Source organism: Heterodontus francisci, chromosome 26, assembly GCF_036365525.1.
Source record: "Heterodontus francisci isolate sHetFra1 chromosome 26, sHetFra1.hap1, whole genome shotgun sequence".
NCBI lineage: Eukaryota > Metazoa > Chordata > Chondrichthyes > Heterodontiformes > Heterodontidae > Heterodontus > Heterodontus francisci.
Window position 1 is genome coordinate 60,306,502 of NC_090396.1, and position 27,962 is coordinate 60,334,463.

Consider the following 27,962-nt stretch of genomic DNA (forward strand, 5'->3'; position numbering starts at 1 on the left):
GGTGTTCTCCTCAGAGTAGAGAAGGTTTAAAAAGAGATTTGACTGAGGTGATAAAATCATGAATGATTTTGTTAGAGAAAATAAGGAATTACTGTTTCCAGTGGCAAGAGCATTGGTAACCAGGGGACACAGGTTGGACGTGATTGGCAAAAAACCAGAGGTGACATGAGAACTTTTATTTTACATAGCAAATTGTTGTGATCTTGAATGCACTGCCTGAAAGGATGGTAGAAGCAGATTCAATAGTAACATTCAAAAGAGAATTGAATAAATACTTGAAGGGTATAAATTTACAGGACTATGGGGAAAGAGCAAAGGGGTGGGATTAATTGGATAACTCTACTACAGAGCTGGCCTCCTTCTGTGCTGAATAATTCTGTGATTCTAAGAGGAGAAGCCCCTATGATGAGTAATTTACAAGTTTTGATCCATTAATTCCAACTTGACAGTATACTAGATAGTACAACTGTTTTTTTTCTGAAAAGAGCAGAAAATACATTCCTATTTTCACAAATTATCTCCAATTTGCAGGTTAGCTTAACGATTGAAGATTGGAAGACAACCAAGTGGAAAAACATTAGTGTGGAAAATATGGATGCAGATTGTAAGAAATTTGTTAAAGACTTAAGAAGTATGGATAAGGAGATAAGGGCATGGGATGCTTATTCTGGTTTAGACAACTTAATAAAGAACACAATGACTTCACTGAAAGCTGTAAGTGAGCTGCAGAACCCAGCTATAAGGGAGCGTCACTGGCAACAACTCATGCAGGCAACTAAGGTACCAAGCAATTAATAAGGCATATTTTGCAAATTTAATTGTAAACTATAACAACTTTTTGTATTTATACCAATGTGGCCGATAATTTCCAGTCACACTGCACCCACATTTGGGTTGATTTCAGGCGATTGGATATTGAAAGCTGTTTGGGGATGCACTCTGGCAGTCCTGCATTCTTCTGCCCTTAATTTTCTGCTCTGGAGACTTGATGGCAGAGGACAGAATCTCCCCTCATATAGGAGGGCAGTTTTTCTTCCATTTACTTGATATCAGAACATTCAGAGATCCATGTATACAGTTGAGTGAGCTCCAGAGTTTTGTTTTTGCAGCCAAAATCTAGCAAAGTAGTCACAGAACAAGGCCTTGCACTGTGAGGACAGAATCTCAAAATTTAAGTAATTTCTTTGGACAGATGTAGGCTTGAATATTGCTCCCTATTTCTCACATCTCTGTCACACTCCTCGACAAGATACAGCAAAAGGCTTTTTGTCTGATAGGCAAGGCTTCTCATATCTCCAGCCTGCTAACCACTTTCTAGTTTAACCTTTCTTGTTTTTCTCTTCTCTAAAAACAGTTGGCATTTATATAACACCTCAAAGTGGCAGATGAAATTTAATACAGACAAGTGTGAGGTGATGCATTTTGGCTGAAGGGATAGGGTGAAGCAATATAAACTTAATAGCACAGTTCTAAAGAGTGTGCAGGAACAGAGGGACCTGGGGGTGCATGTGCATTGATCTTTGAAGGTGGCAGGCTATATTAAAGAGAATAGTTAGCAAAGCATATGGAATCTTGGGCTTCATAAATAGAGGCATTGAGTACAAAAGCAGGGAAGTTATGCTGAACCTTTATAAGGTTCTGGTTAGGGCTCAACTAGCGTATTACATCCCGTTCTGGTTAGGGCCCAACTAGCGTATTACATCCCGTTCTGGTCACCACACTTTAGGAAGAATCTGAGGGATTTTAGTTACAAGGTTAGGTTGAAAAAACTGGGCTTGTTCTCCCTGCAGCAAAGGAGATTGAGAGGAGATTTGATAGAGGTGTACAAGATTACGTCAGGCTTAGGTAAGGTAGACCAGAAAAAGCTGTTCCCATTAACTGATCGTACAAAGACTAGGTGTTACGACCGAGGTGGCAGGAGTGCACTTTCTTTTCTAGTCCCACTTCCACACAGGTCAAAACATATATTTTTAAAATGTTTACCCAGTTACCAATTCGGTCAATCATATACTGTATTCTTTATCCTAGAATAAAATACACCAACCAGCTTTCTTTAATGTTGCGAATAGGCAGTTCATTTTTTTCTTCTGTACAAGTTTCCCTGTTTTTCCAACCACCTGTCCGTAATAGATTTGTGATTGAATTTCTTTCCCTCCCTTAAACCCTAATAATAAATAAACAATACAAATTTTAAAGTTAAAACAAAGAAGTAGGGTTTATTAACACACTCTTAAACTCGGGAAAGCGTTTAACTTCACCACACACTCTGAGAAGCATTCAGGGAAAGGTTAAAGGCATTAAAAAAAGACAAGGATATTTATTAAGTAGAAACTTATCCTAACTACTAGCTAATATGGATTTCAGTTAAAAGTAGTCTTTTTTTTTAAGTATCAAATAAAAGTTCAAAGATTGGAGAGCACCAATTAGAAATGCCAGATGGGGAGGAGCTGTTGGAGATATCTCTTTTGCAAATTTCATTTTCTTTGCAGTCTCAAAAGGTAATAATTGCTGAAGTCACCTTTTTTTGGACGGAGAGGAAATTGGTAGAAATCAGACTTTTCTGTTGTTACTTGCAGCTTGCCTTGTTGTTTGTACTTGCTGGATTCATCAAACTATGGCTTCTCTTTAATTTCTTTCTTGTTGAAAAGCCCTTAGAGGAAGAAGTCAATGCAGCTTGATGACAGTTATGCTTTTTACAGAACAGTCTCAGGGAAAAGTCTCCATAGCACAAGGCAGCTGTGTAATGGAAAACAGCCTGTACTCACAAACAGTTACCGTTTCAATTCCATGCAGGTTGGATAGGGATCTCCTGGATCTTAAAGCTAGACTCTTTTTAAGTTGCTGTCCCACCTGACCTCTCTCCTCCATTTTGAGGATTGGAACACAGAAGTACAAGCTTAAACATGCTGGATAAAATTCTGCCCTGACCTACCTGAGGCCTGGTTCCAGCGATGTTCCACAGTCTCCAGTAGGTGTACCTGCAGTAACAGCCACTTCCTCCATGGTGGCCCTGCAGCTGCCAGCTTCTGATTGGCCAGCAGCTCTGCAAGGGTGGGACTTCCGGCGATGGGGTCCTTGATCCTGTGGAAGGCTCGGCACTGTCCACTTAAGTGCCTGATTGGCACTAAATACGATGGGCATTCCGGAAAAGAGGTGATATGGGGTTCTTGGTGTCGGTTTCTCTGGGTGTTGAGATCCCCGCTGCCAGGATAAAATTCCCCCCTACGTCTTGCATGTGAGAGAAGCTAGCCACTGCAGCAAATCCTCGCGCTCTTTTCTGTTGGCTGTCAATGGGAAAGAAATATACTGCATCCCTCCATCTCTCTCGCTGGCAACTGTTTGAGGCTGACCTGGACTGTTTACAATCTTGTTGTATATGGCCTTGAAATGAGCTTCCAACCACATATCCACAGCATCTCGAAAACTGCCTATTTTCACCTCTGTAACCATGCTCGATTCCGCCCCTGCTCAGCTCATCTGCTGCTGAAACCCTCATCCATGCCTTTTTTATCTCCAGACTTGATGATTGCAACTCACTCCTGGCTGCTGTCCCATCATCCAAAACTCTGCTGCCAAGTCCTAACTTGCACCAAGTCACTTCTTTCACCTACTTGATGCAACTGTGTATTGCAGACTGATATGTGGCTGATGTCACCTGTAGAAGCTTGAATGGATATGGTCGTGAAAGAAGCTCAAGGCTGCGATGACTTTAAGTATGCTCTGCTGGTCCAGCAGGCAGCAAGTCCTGTTTCAGGAGACTGCAGATATCTGCAACAGCTTGCCTGATGAAAAGCAGCCTCCTCCTGCAACGTTCCTCAGATATGACCAAAACAATTACTCTTTTCCAGTATGATGGGTATGGCTTCTGTGAGGCCCTATTGCTGGTGATGGTTGCTGCTGCTGTTGCTTTTCACCCTTCTCCTCCATCCAGACAATAGAGTAGCAAGAATTATGCTCTGAGTAAGCAGGCTAAGCTTACAGAGGGTGATAATGGTAAAAAATAATGAAAAAGCCTTCTGTAGACTGGAAAATGTCCTAGCAAGCCACCCAGTAAAAAGATTCTCTAATCCAGGAGCCACAGCTGTGAGCACTTTTTTATACATCTTCACGAGTTCTCACACACTAATCCCACAATTGGCAGGCATTCATGAATTTTAGGTTAATATAGCATACAAGTCCAGATGACATCTTCAGAGCAAGGTCTTCACATTTTAAATAGACTTCCACTTTCCTGAAACAGCTATCTGTCCCAAGTGGAAAGAATTAGCAGATAAAATAGTGTGAATGGTTTGGCAATGGTGCAGTAAGTACCCAAACCCAAATTAACCACTCTCAACATGTAGGCTGAGTTCTTGCAACTATTGGGCTAAAGAAAAAATTCAGTGGGCCGAGGTCGGAGGGGAAATCCCTCCATGGAGATCGTTGGGGCCGTGGGGGTTGCTTTCCCTGCCTGCAGCTTCTTCTTTGGGCCATGGAGCCTCCAGCTCTGATGGCCCACAGGGAGGCTGCCTCCATTTAGCTGGCAGCCTCCCTACACAGCTGGGGGGTTGCGCTGCTGTCGGCAAAATGCTGGTGGTTCCGTTAAATGACCCTAAGTCTTTGAGCTGCAGTACGCTGAGAATGCTTGCATATGCGCACATTCAGAGGCCGAGCTTCAGTCCCTTGTTGATGCATTCACGGAGGCTTATGAAAGAATGGACCTTAAGCTAAACATCCAGAAGACAAAGGTCCTCCACCAGGCTGCACGCAGTGCAACACTGCCCCCTGACTATCAAAATACACCGTGAGCCACTGGAAAATGTGGATCGCTTCTCGGACCTTGGGAGCCTCCTCTCAGCAAAGGCATACATGGACGATGAAACTCAGCATTGCCTCCAGTGTGCCAGTGCAGCCTTCGGTCATCTGAGGAAGAGAGTGTTTGATGACGAAGACCTCAAACCTGGCACCAAGCTCATGGTCTACAGGGGATGCAGTGTTGGAAACATGGACACTGTACAGCAGACATCTCAAAGCCCTGGAGAGTTATCACCAGCGGTGCCTCCACAAGATCCTGCAAATTCAGTGGCAGGACAGGCACCCCAATATCAGTGTCCTCTCTCAGGCCAACATCCTCAGTATTGAGAAACTGGTCATGGCTAGTCAGTTACGTTGAGCGGGCCACATCACCCGCAAGCCTGACACAAGACTCCCAAAACAAGCTTTCTACTCCAATCTCCATCATGGCAAGAGGCTACCAGAAGGGCAGAGGAAACGCTACAAGGATGTCCTTAAAGCCTCCCTGAAAAATGTGACATCTCGACTGATTTGTGGGAATCTCTTGCCTGAGACCGCCCAAAATGGAGAAGCAGCATCCGTGAAGGAGTCAGCCAGTCGAATAACATCGACATGCTCAGGCAGCGACCAAGTGCAAACAGCGAAAGGAGTGTTCGGAAACTCGAGCCTCCTATTCAGTCGCCTCACCAAACACCACCTGCCCCACCTGTGGCAGAGTGTGCATGCAGATCCAGAATTGGACTATTCAGTCACCTAAGGACCCACAACCTTGGAGTGGAAGAAAGTCAACCTCATTCCCGAGGGACTGCCGAAGAGAAGGGAGAATTTTGTGTGGGTTATTCATCTATTTATCTGAACTGCCTCATTATCTAAATGTAGTGGAGCATTGACTCATTAAAACAGGCAAATAAATAAGGGAGAGAGGAATTTTATAAAACTCCATTAAATGTTCAGGCATTATTATCTCATAGTTTCATTTCAGGGCCTAACTGGTTGCGAAGCAGTTTATTTTTAAATTTTCAAGCTAGAATGGTCTTTAAGGGAATCAAAATTCTATGCTATAAAAGGACAACAAAAACTACATTGAATTGTATATATTACAATCTGAGCTTGCTTATTTCTGAAAGTGTTAGCATCAGATATTGTCATAAATAATGTTCTTCAATTTTAAATATTAAAGGGTTTAAATGCCCTCCAATTTAGAGAGGTAAAGGAGGCGTTACAGAAAAATTCAGCAACTAAACCATTGAACTTTCCTCAGGTAATTGCTCATGTAAATTAATTTATGTTTTAATTTGACAAATTGTCAATCAGGGAAAATTTCCTCAATAGCCACAGCTGCTTTGTAATATTTTAAACAAAGTGACTCCTGACAACGCAGCCAAATGCCGATGTCATTGGTGCGTTCCCAGCTGCACACATGCGCAGAACAGTTTCTTCCTGCCAGTGTGGTGCTTTGCATGCACAGCCTACGTCAGCACCTGGCTTGCCAGGACTAATTCACTCATGCGCTCTAAAATGTCATCACGTGCTGGAACGGGGCTGCTCGGTCCCAGCCTCGCCGCTGCCTTCCCTCAGCCACTCACTCCTGGCCTTGATGCTGCCTGCCCGCAGCCACTCGCTCCCGGCCTGGCCGCTTCCCTCCCTCAGCTGCTTGCACCCCGCTTCACCCTACCCCACCCCCCACCCCAGCCGCTCGGTCCAGGCCTTGCCGCTTCCCCCCCTTGGCTGATCGCTCCTCACCGTGCTACCCGAAGAAGTGGTGATGAATGAGCTGCTGAAGCGCAAGGTGGGGAGTGAGTGGCTGAGGGAAGGCAGCAGTGAGGCAGGGAGCAAGCGGCAAGCAGACGGGTGCGGGAGGGAGTGGTGAAGAGAAGCACAGTGGCAGAAGGGAGCAGGGTACTGTTGGGGCTGGGATGGAATCGGCGATCGCAGCCATTGAGGGGGTTTGGGTTTAATTTGTTTTTTGTGATAAATTGAGCAGCGCATCTTTATTGGCAGGTGCCTTGACATCACAGACAGTGATGTTTCAGTGGATGAGGCTGCACTTGCGCATGTGCCAGTACGGCGCTACCTAGTGGTTGCGTTGTCAGCAAACACAGCCTATTTAAAAATGTTACAGCTGGGGGTTGAGTAACCATTCTCACCAGAGTGTTGCCTGCACAAGTAAAATAGCATGTGACTTGGAGTCAAAAACAAAATACTACAGATATTCGAAATCTGAAATAAAAACAGAAAATTCTCCACACAGTAAGTCATACAGCATCTGTGAAGAAAAGAAAAATGTTAATGCCATGCGTTATACCTGAAATTATAAAAAAAATTCTTTCCTAACAGGCACTGCCTGACTTGCTCAGTGTTACTAGAATTTTCTGTTAAAGTGCCTAGGGTGTATTGCAAGGTTACAATACAATTAAAGGACTAAGATGATTCAAAATTAGTCTACTTACAGTTGTTATGTTTAGAGCATGTCACAGAAAGGATTAAAACAAGCACTGAATAATGGCTTGTGTGAAAGGAAAGCATAATTTGAAAAGAGAGTTAATTGCAGTGTTTAATTTATTTCTATTAGCTAGAATAACAACAAGCTTTAGAATCATACAAAAGTTACAGCACAGATGGAGGCCATTCAGCCCATCATGTTATGCTGACTCTCTGCAAGAGCAACCCAGCTTGTCCTACTCCCCTGCAATTTTTTTCCTCTTCAAGTGGGTTATCCAACTCTCTTTTGAAAGCCCCAATTGTATCTGCCTCCATCACATTCTCAGGTCATGCACCCCAGATCTTAAATGCTTGCTGTGTAAAAAAATAAGTTTTTCTGTTGGTTCCTTTGCCAATCACCTTAAATGGGTGTCCTCTGGTTCTCGTCCCTTCCGTCAATGGGAACAGTTTCTTTCTATCTACACTGTCTGTCTACATAATTGTAGTACCTCATGCCTAGAACCATTCCCGTAAATTTTTATACACCCTCTCTAAAGCCTTCATATCCTCCGTAAAATATGGCAGAATTGGACACACTGCTTCAGTTCAGGCCAAACCAGTGTTTTATAATGGTTCAGCAAAATTTCCTTGCTTTTGTACTTTATGTCTGTTTATAAAGCCCAGGATCCAGTCGCCTTCTTAACCACTTTCTCAACCTGCCCTGCCACCTGCAATGATTTGTGCACATATATCCCCAGGTTCCTCTGTTCCCTGAAGCCCCTTTAGAATTGTGTCCTTTATTTTGCATTGCCTGTCCCTTTTCTTCCTACCAAAACGTAACACTTCACATTTCTCTGCATTAAATTTCATCTGCCACAAATCCGCCCATTTCATCAGCTTGTCTATGTCCTCTTGAAGTCTATCAATATCTTCCTCACAATTCACAATGCTTCCAAGTTTTGTGTCATCTTCAAATTTTGAAATTGTGCTCTGTATACCCAAATCTAGGTCATTAATTTATATCAAGAAAAGCAGAGGTCCTCGTATTATGGGGAACCCCACGATATACCGTCCTCAAATGTGAAGAATAACCCTTCACCACTACTCTTGCTTCCTGTCACTGAGCCAACTTCGTATCCATGCTGGCACTGTCCCTGTTATTTCATGGGCTTCACCTTTGCTGGCAAGTCTCTTATTTGGCACTTTATCAGATGCCTTTTGGAAATCCATATAAAACAAATCAACTGCATTACCCTCATCAACCTTTTCGGTTACCTCATCAAAAAACTCAAGCAAGTTAGTTAAACATGATTTTCCTTTAACAAACTCATGCTCATTTTCCTTAATTAATCCAAACTTGTCCAAGTGACAGTTAACTTTGTCCCGGATTATTGTTTCTAAAAACTTCCCCCCCACCACCTCCCCCCCACCCCCCACCACCACCCACCGACATTAAACTAACTGGCCTTTAGTTGCTGGGTTTATCCTTACACTCTTTTTTGAACAAGGGTGTAACATTTTTAATTCTTCCATCCCTGTATCCAAGGAGGATCGGAGGATTATGGCCACTACCTCCGCAGTTTCTACCCTTACTTCCCTCCGCATCCTTGGGTGCATTCCATTTGGTCCCGATGAGTTATCAATCTTAAGTACAGCCATCCTTTCTAATAATTCCTCTTTATCAATTTTTAACCCATCCAGTATCTCAATGACCGTCCTGATGAAGGGTCACTGACCTGAAACGTTAACTCTGCTTCTCTCTCCACAGATGCTGCCAGACCTGCTGAGTATTTCCAGTATTTCTTGTTTTTATCTCAATGACCTCCTCTTTCAGAATGGCTTTGGCAGCATCTCCTTCCTTGGTAAAGCAGATGCAAAGTTCCTATTTAGTACCTCAGGCGTGCCCTCTGTCTCCATGCATAGATCATCTTTTTTATGGTCCCTAATCAGCCCACCCCCTCCACTTACTATCTTTTTACTGTTTATATAGAAGGCTTTAGGATTCCCTTTTATGTTGGCTGCCAGTCTTTTCTCATACTCTGTTTGCCTCTCTTATTTCCTTTTTCACTTCCCTTCTGAACTTTCTATATGTCGCCCAGCAAAAGGGACGAGAGGAAATCTAGAGAAAAAATATTTAATTGTAGAAGGGCCAATTTCTGTGCAATGAAAACCTATCTACCACAGGTAAATTGGAATCAAAGATTGGCAGGCAAATCTGTAAAGGAACAATGGGTTGCCTTTAAAGAGGAGATGGTTCAGGTACAGTGGAGGTACTTTCCTACGAGAGGAAAAGGTAGGGAACCTCGATGGTGAAAGAGATAGAGAGTAAGATGAAGCAGTAAAAGGGGGCACATGATAGATGTCAGGTCGATAATACAAGTGAGAACCAGGCTGAATATAACTACAGAAGGTAATCATTCCCATTTGGGATAGATTACTTTACTCTAGTAAATATATGAGGCCTTTGGAAGGCCTCAATTGGATTCCAACTGAGGCCTTTCAACAGTATAAAGTGAAGAATTCCCTGGGAAAACCCGGGAACTCCTTCTGACATCTTCATTGATCAAGATCTGAATGAGTAGCCTGTAATCCTTCCTACACTCAACATATTAATTTGAATTATGCCCTGACTAGACCCAGCAATTTTGAAGCCAGTATGTAGCTAAACCATATAGATCAGGAGGTCCAATCAGTTCAATTCTCAAGCTATACTGTTCGATAATCGCAGCTAATGTATCGATAAGCAACTGTGGTAATAAATCCTCAGTGCCCCAGGCTAAGGAGAGTAAAATCCTCCTAGGTTCCCACTCCTGTTTTATATTTAGTGACCCTGCTGGAAGAAGTGCATTTGAAGGATAGGATTAGGATCAGCTGTTGTGTTTCCCACGACTCGGTAGTCTGCTGAAAGTCACAGTCCACGCTTAGATGTGAAGAATGGCCATTTGAGTGAGGTACCAGAGGGTACCTGAAGCTGGAAGAGTATTTCAATGGAGTCAATGATTTAGGGAATAGAGAGGAAATTGATTTTTAAAAGGGAGAGAAAATTGGCCTTAATAAGTGTAGAGGAAATAAGAAATGGTTGTTCATTTTCTTTCGTTGTTTTTACAGGTCAATTTTGTGATGTCAGAAGAAACAACTCTTGCAGATTTATTGAGTCTGCAATTGCATAACTTTGAAGATGAAGTACGCAATATTGTAGATAAATCTGTGAAAGAGTCTGGAATGGAGAAGGTATTGGATTCATTAGCTATTTGAGAAAGAGCAATGAGACAAACCTGAATACATATGACTTTCAAATTTCATCAGCATACTAGTCAAACAGTGAAGGATAGATTTTAGAAATTTGTACTCTTAAGAAACAGAAAATCCAACAGGACTTGATAGCCTCTGCCAGCGAATTCTTGAAATGCACACTGCCATGCAAAGTTTTGCACCGGGAATGCAGATTTATAAAATCTAACCTTATAATTTAAATATTGCGTAAAGGTAGATTTGCCTTAATTGTTTGATCTGGGTATGATTCATTTTCCGGGCCCTAATGTTGAAAGGCCAGCAGAGGGGACCTAGAGAAAGCAGTAAAAAAAAATTAATTGCCACTTTACTAGCAACTGAAAAGCTACTCAATGCTGTGGACAGCCCCCAAGAACTGTTGCAACAAAATTCCACACCTATTTTGCAGGACTCTGTGGTCAAGGCAGGTCAGTATTTTTCCTGTATTTGAATACTCTGGAGGCTGCTATATAACAGTATCCATCTATCTTTGGAGTGCTCCCAGGATCCCTTCTGGTCTGCAGAGGGTCCTGGTGCAAGCCCACCATGGGAACAAATAGAAAATGAGGAAGGAAACCAGGATACCTTTAGCCTCTTTTATTACCAGGCCACTACTTGGTCTGTGCCTACTGAAGTTACTATCTGTGTATATTTGAAGTAAAATTGAACATCAAAAGTAAAAATAAAAAGAATCAGTTGATTAAATTGTCAAACAAATGTTGAATTCTGTATTCTACAGGTGTTGGGTCAGCTGGATAACATTTGGAGTATTATGGAATTTGAACATGAACCTCACAGTAGAACAGGAATTATGTTACTGAAAGGAAGTGATGAACTAGTCGAGACATTGGAGGACAATCAAGTTCAGTTGCAGAACCTGATATCTTCTAAGTATATTGCATATTTCCTCAAACAGGTCTCCAGCTGGCAGAAAAAATTGTTCACTGCAGACTCTGTCATTTCCATCTGGTTTGAGGTACAGAGGACTTGGGTTCACCTTGAGAGCATTTTTATAGGTTCTGAAGACATCCGTACCCAGCTGCCTGAGGATACCAAGCGTTTTGAGGCCATTGATGTTGACTTTAAAGTATGTAATATCATGGTTTAAAAATATAAAAATAGTCATCCTTTGTTTAGAACGGTCAATATTCTAAACAGTTAATATTCTAAAAAATTGCAATCACAGTTTTTTAAATTTCAATTCTATAAATAATGTTGAGAATGACTGCATATCCGTTTTAGTTACCAAATGCTTTATCTGGTGCTGACTAATTAATCTGGCCGCTCTTACAGCCTCTTGCCGCTCCTATTCCTTTAGCTATAAGTCATATTAAGTGTGATTTCCATTGGGAAGCCCATTGTGCAACTCTCAAATCCTAGGGTTGATTTTCAATTGCCACCCAGCTTTGAAAAGCAGGTGGTTGGCAGAGGAGAATTGCTGATGGTGGGGGTAGAACTTCCTTTAGGTGCTCATGCCCTGCCGAATGCAATTTTCAGACTGGCCTATAAATGGGTGCATAGCACTTCTGCTCATTTTGGTCCTGAGGCTGTTTATATATACAAATCAAAATTTTACAGTTGTACGACCCTGATTGCAATTTTGAAGTAAAATGGGCAGACTGCACCATGCTACAAAAGGACGTGAAAACACTTTCTTATTTTTTTCTTTATACAGTGATCCTCTGCCGGTTTGTGCACATGCCTACCCTTTCCACACACACACACACACCCCCCCCCACCCTCCTCCCGCCAGTATCAGTTCTTCCCTAAGGCTACGCTGAAGTGAAAGGTTGGGGAAAGCATCAGCGATGGAAGGAGTGAAGGGAAGCTAGTGACTTTTAATGCAGGGAGCTAAATGCAGTTAAGTTTCAATGGATGGTCCAAAAAAACAGTTTTCAAATAAACTTTGGAAGCATTAATCTAGAATTAAGAGTTTAGTTTCAGCATGACAGGCCAGTGAAATAATAATGCAACCATTAATGCAAAGTGAGCAAAGGGAATAAGCTTGCCTAAGTGGGTAGGCATGGGTTTAATGAACATTAACACTTCCTTTAGAATGACCTTCCTATATCTGAGATTTTTGTCTGCTGTGCTCAGCAACTGCGTCTGAAATCCCAAATCACACTTGTCCACAGCTAGGCCCTTTGCCACTAGAAGAGGGCGGCACAGTGGCGCAGTGGTTAGCACCGCAGCCTCACAGCTCCAGGGACCCGGGTTCAATTCCGGGTACTGCCTGTGTGGAGTTTGCAAGTTCTCCCTGTGTCTGCGTGGGTTTTCTCCGGGTGCTCCGGTTTCCTCCCACAAGCCAAAAGACTTGTTGGTTGATAGGTAAATTGGCCATTATAAATTGTCACTAGTATAGGTAGGTGGTAGGGAAATATAGGGACAGGTGGGGATGTTTGGTAGGAATATGGGATTAGTATAAATGGGTGGTTGATGTTCGGCACAGACTCGGTGGGCCGAAGGGCCTGTTTCAGTGCTGTATCTCTAATCTAATCTAATCTAAAGAGCCTTACAAATTTTGACTGATAGTCTCTTATTATTGAAAGGATTGTGATTGATGCTGTTTTAAGTTTATTTTTTTGATTCTGTCAATAGTTATCCTTTCTCCGATTAACAAAGGAGAAACTCCATGCTTCATGCAACTATTGGTTTCAAAAGAAATGCAGATATACTATGCACTGAAGTATAGTGCCAATTTCCAGCTCCGTCCTGAGCTTTAAGCATTGTTGAAAGCCATAGTTGCTGCTTATGTAGCTTGTCTCCTACTGCATGTTACATTCACCATGGAATTCTGGTCTCCAATGTTGAGAAAGTTAGAACAGGGTAAAATTTGATCAAAAGAATCGACAGAAACAAAAGTAAAACAGTCACTTTCCTAATGTGCATTACCAATGAGGACATATCTTAGACCTGTAAAAAGAGTAGGAAAAAAGGTTTCTATGGAACCAGAGTTATCCAAAAGGTTTTTACTGACCTAAAGAAGGATATACCTCCTAGAGAGAGTGCAGCAAGGGTTCACTAGACTGGTTCCTGGAATGAGGGGATTGTCCTATGTGAAGGGCTTGAGTAGACTAGTCCTATGTTCCCTGGAGTTTAGAAGGATGAGCGGTGATCTAATTGAAACATATAAATTTCTTATGGGCCATGACAAGGTAGATGCTGTGAAAATGTTTCCACTGGCTGGGGTATAGAATCATAGTGTCATAATGGCATGAAAGGAGGCCATTTGGCCCATTGAGTCGATGCTGGCTCTCTGTAGAGCAATCTAGTCAGTCCCATTCACCTGCTGTAAACCCGTAGCCCTGCAAGTTCATTTCCCTTGAGTGCCTATTCAATTTCCTTTTGAAATCATTTATTGTCTCCGTTTCTACCACCCCTGTAGGCAGTGAGGGTTATTGACGTTTTTAACATTATTGCCAAAATTTATTAGGGAACATATTTTTACTGTGTTGACAGATGCATATAACAGAGACATAAATAAAATAAATAAGAATTAGAGTAAGAAAGTAAGCCCTTTCAATCAAAGAAAAAGAGTTAAGTTATCAAAGAAACTATTGAAGTGGGCAGTTCAAGAGATACAGCAACAATCACAAGTTGCATTTATATATTGACTTTAATGTAGAAAAACATCTTAAAGCACTTCAGAGGAGTGAGGAAAAAATGGATGTTGAGCCAAAGGATATTAAGATGAGGAACTGAATTGAGAGGTGGAGAGGCTTAGGGAGGGAATTCCAGTGTAGGGAGCTTTAAAAGCTGAAGGCATGGCCACCATTGATGATGCAAAAGGATGGGGGATGCACACAGAATCACAGTCTCAGAATAAGGGATAGGCCATTTGGGACTGTGATGAGGAAAAATTTCTTCACTCAAAGGGTTGTGAGTCCTTGGAATTCTCTATCCCAGAGAGCTGTGGATGTTCAGTCATTGAGTATATTGAAGGCAGAGGTTGATAGTTTTTTGGGGACTAAGCTGATTAAAGGACATGAGGATAGTGTGGGAAGGTGGAGTTGAGGTAGAAGATCTCATGGAATGGTGGAGCAGGCACTCCAGCTCCTATTTCTTCTGTTTTGTTCTTGAAGGAGCCAGAAGCATAAAAGTTAAGACCTTTGAGTTGTGAAATAGGATATAGCCCAAAAAAGGAGAGGAGATTGCAATGCACAATTTACCTGCACCCATTGCTTCTGATGCAGGCAGTATGCAAACTTTATGCTTAGCACTTAGCAGTGCACTTAATGCTGCCTCCTCATTTCAATGGTTACCGCTTGTAGCCAGCGCTAAGTGTGCTGCTAAGTGGTTGCATGCCTGAGTAGGGGTGCAAAATCATGAGAGGCTAGCACAAGTTCAAGCTAGCCTGCACTATTTAAAGCCAACCCTTCGCTTGAAGGGAGGTGCAGTTTACTGCAGCAGGTTCTGGAAGTCATTCTAAGAATGAATTTGACCTGGGAAAGACACAAGAATGGCACAGCATGGCGGACAGTGGGCACCAAGGTTCTCTGATGCAGCACCAACCTTGCATGTGTCTTTGCACAGAGTGGGGCATCCTGTGCTGAGCTGCACGAGGGAAACCCCCACTCGTGCTATTTAAAGGAATTACCATAGAATTTTCAGGCATGGATGAAACCATTGAAGACAATGCGTATGCTCATACCTAATACTCCTTCTCACATTCCACGTCCCCTTCATCCCACAATCCGTTTTGATTTACATGTGGCAGATGATTTAAGGATGTACCTTTTGTTTCCCTCCACTCACCAAAACTTGACACTAATGCCTTTCTCCTTTCAGATATCCAGGAACTGCAACCTGACCAGGCAATGGGGCAGGGCAAGAAATTAAATGGGAAGAAGAGACTGATGATCATGAAACACCATCACTCACTTTCACATTCTCACAAGCTCAGATACTGTCACTGCATGTACTTTAGAACATAGCTTAGAGGCAGGATCTGCATGTGGTGAGACATCAGGCATGAATAACTTGAAGCCAGTGCAGGGGCAAAGAGTAGTGCAGGTGCCAGCTCTCAAGAGTCAAGTTGATCACCACCTTCTCAAGGGCAATTAGAAATGGGGAATAAATGATGGACTTGCCAGCGCCGCCCACATCCCATGAGCGAATAAAAAAAGAAAAAGTCTTACGGGTACGCACACAGAAATGTTTGATGCATGGCAGGCCTGCCAGAAAGTTTGCAGTTGCTATCAAGGAGCATAGAGGAGTCCGGCACCAACCTTGCATGTGGCTTAGAGCAGAGTGGGATGTTGCATTTTCAGCTTGTAAATGTTCTGGGTGGTTCTGAACCTTATTTGGGTTCTTGGACAAGCCAAAACAGTTGCAGACAGTAGTTTTGGTGCAAAAAATTAAGAAGATTAATTAACAAAATTATACTTAACAACCAGGCGATAGTTTACAAGTCATACACGATCATTACTCTCTGCAGCATTTGGATACAGATTGACGCTAATTCTGGCCTCTTCTTACTTCTTTCTTCTGTTTCTTTCTTCAGTAAAGCTGTGTGCCAAAGGCTTTTAGTCTTTAACCCTTTCTTGGAGGTTTATACCCCTAATCGGATGACCCTCCCCAGTTCTTTTGATTGGTCAAAGGTGCATGTGACCACTTTCTCATTGGTTTCTTAAAGTGACAGACACCTAGGGCAGCATTATCCATTACACAGTCCCTTTATCCTCTCGAGTTAAGAGACCACGTGTTTTCCAGGAATTAGGGTCGTGTGATTTCCAGGAATCTTGCATATCATTGTAGTTTGAGGAGACCACATGATTTCCAGGAATCCTACTCTGAGGGGATTACATGGTTTCCAGGAAAGGGTCTGCATATTTCATATTGTCTTAAAAATGAAATTAGTAAAGCCAAGTAATGTTTTCAACCATGACAAAAGTTACATAATCTCAAACCTAACACAAAACTAGAAGCTAGTTTGTATAACAACTAGGATGTATAACAATGTATATAAATATATAACTAGAGTGTATAAAGTACTAATGTATAAAAATATGGTGTATAAAAAATATGGCAGCAAGATTTCAAAATACGCTTGATACATAAGCATGGATAAATGAATCAGAACATAGTTCATATTCTTACAAGCTTCAGTAGGGTTCCCCCACTCTTGCTATCTAAAGAGTTTATCATGCAGCTTTCAGGAGAGGTGCTTTTCACTTTCTTTTGCTTCTACAGACTTAGTGCATCTACTATGTACTGTGTTGTTGGAGCAGTTGTTAGAAATTCTTTCAATCAAAAGAGAGTGATGTGGACTTTTGGAAGGAATGGTATGGGTTTTTGGAAGGCCTCTAAGTAAAAAAACTTGCTTTCAGTCATGGGGGGGGGGGCGCAATAGTTGCAATTCCTCTTGGGCTGCGGCATGACTTGGAGCAGAAGCTCCAGAAAGAAGCTGTTCACGGATAGCGAAGATAGAGGACCCTCAACAGGGGCCCTTACCCCCCTGGGGTCTTCCGCGAGCACTGCTCCCACTTCCACCTCAGCCACGAGTAGTGTCTGCAGTGGCTAGGATTAACCGAGGAGGTGATCATAGCCCTGTACCACCTCCTTCAACCGGACCATGGCCGGTGACCATCATGTTCACCTGTTCCTCAATTTCCACGTTAGTGGATCCTTCTAGGCTGAAGCTGGCGAGATCCCCAACATTTCTCAGTTTGCCTACCATTGCTGTATCCGGGAGGTCGCTCAGGCCCTGTACACTCAGCAGAGAGAAGGAGGAGCAGCAGGCATGTGGCTTTGCCTGGGTAGCAGTCTTCCCCATGGTTCAGGGAGCCATCAATTGTATGCTCTGTGGGCGTCACATCTCAATGGTGGGGGTGGGATGTACTGCAACCACAACAGGTTCCACTCCCTGAATAGGCACGGGGTTGAATTTTATGCAGGCGGCGGGGTTCCCAACGCTGGACCGGAAGGCAAGGGGAACCCCCCCACCCCCTCATTGGCCGTTTGGAAGACCCTTGGCTGCATTTTACGATGCTCATGCAATTAACTGCCCAGTGCTGTGGTGCCCATCCTTAAGGGATCCTACCTGCTAGATCTGCTGGCCAATCAGAGAGCTGGCAGCTCCACAGTCCCAACAGCTGGAAGCGGTGGTTGCTGCTGGTACTGCATTCGGTCTGGGACCGTGAGTGCAGGTAAGTTGGGTGGGCTCACTGGGGCCAATCAGGCAGGCGCTGGCGAGAGATGGTTATTGAGGGTGGGGTGTTGTTCTTGCAGGGGTGGCCTTTGCCACTGGGGGCCCTCCGTGGGCCACAGATTGCCCAAGCAGGGGGCTCTCCCTCCCCCCAGCCCACAGGGCTGCCTGGTTCTACTGGACAGTCTCCCCACAAGGCGGGGCTGCCACCAGTCACTGGTAAAATACCTGAGGCGGCAGGAAGAGGTTCTTAAGTGACTAATTAATAGCCACTTAAGTGCCTCCATAGCCCTCTGGATGGGAAGACCGTCTTCAGCCTTCCCTGCCCCTGACAAAATTCAATGGCATTGGGATGATGACAGGCACTCCACTCCCTGCCTTCCCTCGTTATTTTTTGGGCCCCCCTCCCCCGCCTCCCTGCCTGTTCCTAGGGGGCTGATAAAATTCAGCCTTTAATGTGCAGCCATGTACAGACTTCCTTGTTAGTGAATTCTTGCTATCCTGGCAGCAGTTATGATTCTTTCATCCTCCGCCAGTCAGCCATTTCCCCCATCTTTGAAATGATGGCTGTTTTGCAACAAGGTCTAGCTGCTCTACAGGTGGCTGATGACTCCACTCGGCAACCTATCCATGCGTGGACAACACTCCTACAATGACAGCCATGCTGCCACTAGGAACATCATGGAGCAAACTATTGCCATTCTCAAACAATGGTTCTGCTGGCTGGACTGCTCGGCGGTAGTTCTGCAGTACTTTAGTTTAGTTTAGTTTAGAGATACAGCACTGAAACAGGCCCTTCGGCCCACCGAGTCTGTGCCGACCATCAACCACCCATTTATACTAATCCTACACTAATTCCATATTCCTACCACATCCCCACCTGTTCCTACTTGCAGGAGCATGTCTCGTGATTCATTGTGGTCTACTTTATCCATCATAACTTGGCTATCGTAAGGATGCAGTCCTTGCCACCAGACCTTTGGCATCCACCTCAGGAGAAGGAGCTAGAGGAGGAAGGCAGAAGGCAACTGGGGCAGTAGCTTCTCTGGCAGACCTGCCAGTGCACCAAGCATTTCAGTCCTTATCTGAGTCTTCTGCAACCAAACTCATCTATGACCTTGCCCTCTGGTGATCTGATGCATGTGTGATCCTTTCCCCTGGCCTGGCTGCAGTTGACTTGTACCCAGTGTCTCACCACGTGTCGATCCCGCCTCTATATTACCATCTAAGATACATGCAATGCCAATATCTGAGCTGGTGACTGCGAGTGTCAGATCAAGTAATGGTGCTTCTTCAGCGATCTGCTCTTCCTCTGGGCCTTCATTCTCCAGCACCTCTGCAGGTCTTCTGGGAATGAATATTGTTCAATAAATAGTTAATCTTCTGTTTTAAACCTACAAGAAAATCTGTCACTGTCTGTTTATTTGGCAAGTAAAACGCTCAGGGGATAGCTCATCATCATTAAACAAAACATGATTGTGGTCAGTTGGGAGCTGAACAGTGGGAACCACCCACACCCCTTACCACCAGCCTGTAACAAAGTAAATTATAACCACTGGCTGGATTCTATCAAATTATTTAATTTCCTACTCAAATAATTCCAGTAGATTTGAGAGGCATAATCTTTTGCTTCTTAATCTATGTTGACTTTTCCTTGTGGCCGAGGTAGTCTTTAGCTTCTTAGTGCATTTTCTCAAGCACTTTGTCCATTACTGGTGTTAATTTAGCTTGTCTCTAATTCCTGAATACCAGTGTCATTATCTTTTGTTCAATCACACATATATCTCTGGTTGTTAAGGAGATCCGTACTATGTCAACCAGAACTCAGCTATTTCTCTCTGGATTTTAGAAAGTTTTCCAACTGGCTGAGGTTCCAATATTATGTGACAATATTTTTCAGCTTCCAATGTGGGTGAATAAACACTGGCATTTGTGTACAATCAATCCAGCCTCATCTGCATGAGAATAGGATTGTTCTGAGACCTTGTCCTAAGTTTCCAAAATATTTTAAATTTAATCTTCTCAGAAAATTACTGTAACGTTTGTTTTCCATCTTGTTTCTCATACTTCAGAAGTGAAGTATTGACTTCACAATGTAAATGGCAATTGTGTTTTAATCTTTAAAATTGAGAGGATTTATGATTCATATGACAACACAGTTGTTTCAACCTCATCGATTCCCATTCTTGAGATTGTGATTTCTAAATAGAAATGGTTAATGGAATGCATGCAGAGTGCTCTAATTTAGCAGGGTGAAACTTGTAACAGATGCAGTTAAATACTCCAGGGTTTTCTTCCCTTCTTTCAGAATAATATTAGCCAAAACCAACCATATTCTTTTTCTTTATTCGTTCATGGGATGTGGGCATCGCTGGCTAGGCCAGCATTTATTGCCCATCCCTAATTGTGCTTGAGAAGGTGAGATGCCTTCTTGAACTGCTGCAGTCCTTGGGGTGCAGGTACACCAACAGTGCCGTTAGGAAGGGAATTCCAGGATTAAATCTCCACCCTCCATAAACTTCAACTCATCTAAAATTCTGCTACCCATATCCTATCCCACTCTGCCGCCCATATCCTATCCTGTCCAAGTCTTTGTCCCCAACACTCTTGTCATTGCTGCAGTACATTGTTTTGTGGTACCCACTGCCTCCAGTTAAAAGTTCTCATCCTTGTGTTTAAATCTCTTCATGACCCAAGAGCCCTGACTGCTGAATTCTCCTTGCTTTTGGCTCTGGCCTCTTGTATAACCACTTTGCTTCACCTACCAATGGCAACTGTGTCTTCAGCATCTAGGCTCCACGGTCTGGAATTCAATCCCTAAATCCCAACAGTTCACCACCTCCTTCTTAAGCCTCTCATTCAAACCCATCTGTTTGACTAAACTTTGATATCACCTTTTTGCCTCAGTGTCTATTTTTGTCTGTTTATGGCCATGTGAAACACTTTCGGACATGTTTCAATGTCAAAGACGCTATAAAAATGTCAGTTGTTATTGTTCTTGTTTGTGGTGGATGCTGAAAGGTCAACATTACAAAGTTTGTTTTTTCAGGCTTTTGTTCTTCAAATGGAAGTATCCCCCACATGGGGCTGCATTTATGGGCCCCTCGGAGGTCGGCTGGGGTGGGGGGGTGTGGTTGAGGGGGGGGTGGGGTGGTCCATAGAATCACAGGGTGGGGGCGGGGGGTGGGAACGATGGGGCATGTCACCGCCCCATCGCCAAGCGATTTTCCTGGGGGTGGGATAGGCCAATGATGGCCTTCCAGCCCAGAAAACAATTGAGGTCCTTAACTGGCCTAACCACTTAAGGGCCTCTTCCCCCTGCCGCTGGGATTTAACCAGCAGTGGGGCAGGGGTGGGGGGCCTCCGCCACGCAGGGAGGATGCCTTGTAAAATGAGACACCCTCCCTGCAGGCTTTGGTAGGGCGTCCCTCCTCCATGGGCAATCTGTGATACACGGAGAGCCCCGACTGGGAAACAATGCACCTCCCAGGACCCCTCTCCATCTGGACTTTACGACCACCCCCTCCACCCTCACTGGCACCTTCCGGCCTGGCCCTGGCAACCCTGCCTCAACTACCTGAGATCCAGGATTCCAGTGCTGGACCTGTCTCTGCGGTACCAGCAGTGGCCACTGCTCCCGGTGGCGATGCTGATACTGCTGAGCTGCCAACCCTGTGATTGGCCAGCAGCTCTTGGAGGCAGAATCCCCGTATTTAAAGGGACACAGATTCCAGTGCTGGAAACCTTGCCTCCGGATGGTGGATTGCGCCTGGAAGGAGGCACAAAAAGTCTGAGGCGGGGCTCCCACCCCACCTTTTCGGCCCGGCACCGGGAGCCCCGTCTCCTCCACAAAATCCAGCTCATAATATGCATTAATTAAAAGGTATTTATTCTGCCATTTTAGGAATTGGGTATTAGTAAATACTTGATCATTATTGCCATTTGTGCATCTTATTAACATTTTTGCTTTGTTTCCCCTGGGGAGGAATCCTATGTATATTAGTCAAGAATGGGATAATTAAATGGATGACATTACAAAGTCAGATCAGGATTAATTAAATTAGCATCATGGCCATTTTCTGCATTCATAATGTGAAGTTACTGCTACTGGTATATGGAGAACACATCCATCTGAAGAATGAAGAAAACACTATGAGGTGGCTAATCTACCATTTTATACTCTGCAGGAACTCATGGCAGATGCAATAAAGACTCCAAATGTAGTTGTAGCAACAAATAAACCTGGTTTGTATGACTGTCTGGAAGAAATACAGGGACGGTTAGTAGCTTCTTAATGTATTTTTATGTTTGTGTCAATGGAAACTTATTTTCTATTACTATTTATTATTACCAAACAAGTGAGAATATAATGTATTTAATACTATTATTGCTTCAGTACATTAATTCAAGATATTAATTGGCAGAGGGATAAGTATGTCTGGAAGGTAAATGCGTGGTTGTAAGACTGGTGTGGGAAGGAGGGGCTCCATTTCATGGGACACTGGCACCAGTACTGGGACAAGTAATACAGGATGGCAGGGGAGCAGGTGGTGGAAGGGATCTGGTGAAAATAATGTAAGTCCAAAGATAAAAGAAATATAAGATGAGAGTAAAGGTCAGACCAAGGTACGGAATAAGGGTAACATAAATGGTCAGGAAACAAAACAGTTTTAGACCATAAATATAAAATGACTTAATAAAGTGGGGAGAACAATTAATAAAAACAAATTGCTTGTACAGTAATTTGCACAGCATCTAAAACAAAGCAGAGGAACTGAAGGCAATACTTTGTAATGGGGTGACAGATGTAATTGGGATAATTCAACATGGCTACATAAAGAAAAGAATTGGCAGTTAAATATTGCAAGATAGAATGAATGACATCTTAATGGAATAGACTTAAATGCAGCAGGGAGGCCGGTAGCAGATTAGGAACCCACTGGTAATTGAAGTGGGCTTTGCCAATGCTCTTTAACTCAGCCACAACACTAGCATCCCAATTTCAGCTTACCTGGCTAGAGTGCAGATGTGTTGATGGCAGGCATCAAAATTGATGCAGGAAAGCTTGCTTCTGAAGCAATCTGAAGGGAAGAAGACGGAAGGAGGACATGGGAAGGCTGACACCCAGTTCCCTGACCCTTCCCTGGAGATCATACTGGTGGCAGCGAGGACTGAAGAGAAGTCCTCTTCCTTGGACAGGAAGAAAAGGCCAGCCACCCAAATGAAGTAGGCATGGCAAGAAGTAACAGAGGCGCTAGGCAGCAGAAGTGTGGTGCCCAATATCTGGATTACATGTTAGAAAAGTTTTAATGACCTTATTAGGTCCAAAAAGGTGAGTGTCATACCACTTTCAGGTGGCATCGATCACTCTCTGACCTCGCTGGCATTCTGTACAGCACTCCTCTGACCAACACACCTTGCATTTCCACACATTTCTTTCTCAGCAGGAACCTTCTCAAGTCTTCATTTGATAGGGTAAAAGTGGTGAAAATGTTTAGAGGTTATAGGTATATAGTCACTAATAAATCCAATTAGAAATTCCAGAGAAACTTTACCTGAAGAGTGGTAAGAATGAATTACTTGCTACCACAAGGAGTAGTTGAGGCAAATTACACAGTTGCATTAAGGGTAAGCTAGATAAGCACATGAGGGAGAAAGGAGCAGAAGGGTATGCTGATAGGATTAGATGAAGAAGGGTTGGAAGCGGCTCACATGGAGTATAAATGCTGATGGAGAAGAGTAGCGCCAGTGGCCTGTTTCTGTGCTCTAGATTCAAGTAACAATTCTGAGTTTTGATTTTTATATAATCCTTTTATTTTCTGTGATTTCTATTTAGTTTAACTCTATGTGAAAAAGCCTTGGCTGAATATCTTGAGACAAAAAGACTTGCCTTTCCTAGATTCTACTTTATATCTTCTGCAGACTTGCTAGACATATTATCTAATGGTAACAACCCTTTAGAGGTGAGGCACTTAGATCTGTATTTTCAGCATTATAATGAATAGTATTTATGGGATCATAATTATATATATATAGCATACTAGGTTATATAACCTGTGGCAGAAAACTAATAACATTTTCTTTGCAAAATTAGACTGTTGCTAATTGTATATCTCCAATACCATTCCAACTTCAGGGTAAAACACATTAATGAACTCCAGCTGCAAGTGATCAATCAATGCTGCATTAGGGCAGGATTGTACTTATACCTTATCCGGTGTTCTTGCCCAAAGTATTCTCTGAATTCCACCAATCTTGAAATTACTGTAATACCTTTCTATCCCATTTCACATGTTTTGAAAAGTATTGATTCCACTATGTGCCTTAGCCCTTTACAGTGAGATAGGCACTTTTTTATCCATTCATGGGATGTAGGTACCTCTGGCAAGATCAGTATTTATGGTCCATCTCTATTTGAACTTGAGAAGGTAGCGATGAACTATCTTATTGAACCGCTGCAGTCCTTGTAGTGTAGGTATATCCACAATGCTGTTACTAAGGGCGTTCTGGGATTTTGACCCAGCAGCAGTGAAGGGACGACAGTATATTTCCAAGTCAAGGTGGTGTGTGATTTGAAGAAGAACTTGCAGGTGCTGGTGTTCCCATACACTGGCCGTCCTAGTTCTTCTAAGTGGTAGAGATCACAGGATTGGGAGGTGTCGCAGAAGCCTTGGTGAGTTACTGCAATGCATCTTGTAGATGGTGCACATTGCAGTCAAGGTGCACCGGTGGTGGAGGGAGTGAATACTTAATATGTTGGATGGGGTGCCAATCAAGTGGATTGCTTTACCCTGCGTGGTGGTCAGCTTCTTGAATGTTTTTGGAACTGCACTCATCCAGGCAATTGGGGAGCGTTCTATCAGACACCTGACTTGTGCTTGGTATATGGTGGACAGTCTTTGGAGAGTCAGGTGAATCACTTGCCACAGAATACCCAACCTTTGACCTGCTTTTGTAGCCACAGTATTTTTGTGGCTGGTCCAGTTAAGTTTCTGCTCAGTGGTGACATCCAGGATATTGTTGTTGGAGAATTCTGGTTAGACTCTTTTTTTGTTGAAGGTGGTTTTTTGCCTGGCATTAGTGTGATGCAAATGTTATTTGCCACTTATCTTCTCAAGCCTGAATGTTGTCCATATTGGGCATGGACTGCTTCATTATTTGAGGATTGTAAATAAAAGTGAATACTGTGAATTCATCAGCAAAAATCCCCACTTCTTATGATGGAGGGAAGGTCAATGATGAAACAGCTGAAAATGATTGGGCTTAGGACATTTCCCTGAGGAAGTGATATGGAATCATATGGGAATCATACAATTAACAATAGCAACTCATATTTGTTAGCACTTTTAATTTTGTAAACCATCCCAAGATGCTTCACAGGAAAATTATCAAACAAAATTTGACATTGACTCAAGGAAATGTTAGGTCAGATGACCAGAAGCTTGGTCAAGAAAGGTTTTAAGGATTGCTTTAAAGGAGGAGAGCAGGGTGGAGATTTAGGAAGGGAAATCCAGAGTTTATGACCGAGACAACTGAAGGCCATTGGTGGGATGAAGGAAATCGAGAATGCAAAAAAGGGCAGAATTGGAGGAACGCAAAGTTCTCGGGCAGTGGCAGCCAGAAGACCTCCAGGTCAACAGCCATATTAGCAACCACAGGCCACCATTTCCAGGTGCAAGGCCTCCTGGGGGTAGAATACATTGCGAGTGCAATCGGGCTATTCTAATTGCCTGACAGCAAATTCAAGCATGATAAGGTTAGGATAGGTGCAGCACATTTTGGGTGCAATGTGCCTGTCCAGCCCCAGGCAGAGGTCAAGGTGAAGGAATATTGGGGACAATATAGTCACTGGGTACTTCAAGAAGTCATGCAATATTAACAGAGCCATTTCTGAGCATGATATCTATGCAATCCTGACCTAAGTATGTATGAAAGACATTTCTTGAGAAAATATAATTATTGTAGTGATTAATATTCCTTTATATTCTAGGTGAGTCATCATTTGTCAAAATTATTTGATAATATGGCTAAATTGAAGTTCCAAATGGATGCAGATAACAATCCAATGAAAGTGGGTCTTGGCATGTACAGTAAAGAAAACGAATATGTGCCATTTGATAAACCGTGTGATTGCACTGGTCAGGTGAGTGTTAATAAGTTTACGACAATGTTATGATCACTTCATTAATGTGAAAGCATGTGTATAGCACACATTTGAACTGGTAATGTCATTCTAAACCACCTTCAATTGTTCTGCCTCAACTTCTGTTATGCAGTTAACCAGATGTTCTTTGTTTTGACTCTTTGATTTTCCAAGGTGAATGTATCTGAGCTAGTCACTGCCTGCTCGATAATGTAACGTGGGAGCTCATGAGATTGCCCAGTTTAGTGCTCTTTGATCACAGGTACATTTCCTTGAAGGTCATCAAAGAAATTAAGAAGAATTTTTACCATGGTGCCTGGCCTGCACAAAATATACAAAGAATGCCTTACTGTTGCTGGGCAGAACTACCAATATGTTACTAAGTGACGAGCTTGAAGGGGAAACAACATGAAGCAGTGAAAGAAGCACTTTGCCTAGCTGGCTGTCATCAAGTTGCCAAGCTCTCCCTTGCCCAAACCCTAAATTACCTCCACTTTCACAGGGCTGCCACTAGTCTGATTTGTATACATGGGTGTGACAATCTTCTTAAAAAACAGCAAGACATACAAGGGCAATTTTTTCTCTGCTCCCTTGTGTAACTGCAGCTGGGAAACTACTCCATTTGTTCACAACCTTTTGAAATCACTTCCACGATTATCTGCTATGTGACATTGAGCGAATAATAAGTATGCCCAAATACAGACGAATGTATACTAATGAGATGCAAATAATGGAGTATTCTATATGATGTATTTTGCATTTCTGCCATTGCAGCAATCTGTACCAGGAATGTGACCATGGCTTTCTCAAGCTCTTTCTGTATACTCCCCCAAGAGTGTACAGAATACAATATGCCATCCTTACAATTCGCTTGTTATGATCACTTGATAATAGGAGGACCTGAGCAATCTTCCAGGGTATGGTTTTGCCATGACGACAGAGCCACTTAGGGGTTTGTGTTAAAAAGACTTAAGACATCACTGGGTATACATTTATAGGCCATGCAATGTTATAATTTAAACTGTATTTCCTCTTTCTCAGCACCATGTACCTGTATTCCTGTGACCCACCAAAATAAATGATATATTACAGTGGTATTTTTACTTACTTATCTTTTGTTCATTAAATTCACTGATTAGTTAACACCTAAAATAAGGAACATTTTGAAAATAATAGAAATGATTTGTGGAGGTACATTTTTTTTTAATTCGTTTGTGCGATGTGGGTGTCACATGCTAGGCCAGCATTTATTGCCCAGCCCTAATTGCCCATGAACTGGCTAGGCCATTTCAGAGGGCATTTTAAGAGTCAACCACACTGCTGTGGTTGTAACAATCTTACTTTGGACACGTTATCAAAATATTAGAGCTAGTGAAAGTACTATCAAGGTTATGAGGAGCTAAAAACTCCATAATACAGAAGCTGAAGTATCTCAGATGGGGTGGAAAGGTTATCAAGATATGACAGTTGTCATGTCATCAGTTATGATCAGCTACTTTACTATCATATTGTCTATGGTATATAATTTTTTATTGCTAAACTATTGTCGTGTTCCATTATTTAAACTCAGTTAATTAGTTTCAGTTCTGATAAAAGGTCGTTGACCTGAAACGTTAACTGTTTCTCTCTCCACAGATGCTGCTAGACCTCCTGTGTATTTCCAGCACTTTCTATTTTTATTTAACCAGTTTCAATAGTTCTTTCTCATATTTATTCAATGTAAAATTGGATCAAATGTACTGTGGACCTAGATTATATCCTGTTTCTAGATTCATTATTGCCTTCAAATCAATATCACAAAAGGAGAGGCTGGAAGAGGAGCAGCACATAAAGAGAGACGCGGGAGAGGAGCAGCACAAAAAGACTGGCCCCGGGATAAGAGCAGCACATAAAGAGAGGCCGGGAGTGGAGCAGCACAAAAGAAGAGGCCGGGAGAGGATCAGCACAAAAACAGAGGCCGGAAGAGGATCAGCACAAAAACAAAGGCCGGAAGAGGATCAGCACAAAAGCAGAGGTTGGGAATGGAGCAGCACCTAAAGAGAGTCCGCGGATAGGAGTAGCACAAGAGGAGAGGCAGATCACAAAAAAAGAGGGCTGAGAGAGGAGCAGTACAAAAGGAGTGGCTGGAAAAGGACTAGCACTGTGATTGGACTGTGAGTCTGAACCAGACAAAGAAAAAAGGCGAATTGACATCACAGGACAAAAAGT

General features: G+C 42.9%; 1 protein-coding gene across 1 annotated transcript in view; it reads left to right on the forward strand.

Moving 5' to 3' along the window:
• Positions 1 to 27,962, forward strand: part of LOC137384384 (dynein axonemal heavy chain 17-like) — a 1,056,876-nt gene that overhangs the window by 355,030 nt on the left and 673,884 nt on the right. The window contains exons 26-31 of the mRNA XM_068058353.1: positions 532 to 780; positions 10,303 to 10,425; positions 11,204 to 11,551; positions 21,799 to 21,890; positions 23,448 to 23,574; positions 25,602 to 25,754. Coding sequence (XP_067914454.1) covers positions 532 to 780; positions 10,303 to 10,425; positions 11,204 to 11,551; positions 21,799 to 21,890; positions 23,448 to 23,574; positions 25,602 to 25,754 — 1,092 coding nt within the window. The remainder of the gene's footprint in view (positions 1 to 531; positions 781 to 10,302; positions 10,426 to 11,203; positions 11,552 to 21,798; positions 21,891 to 23,447; positions 23,575 to 25,601; positions 25,755 to 27,962) is intronic.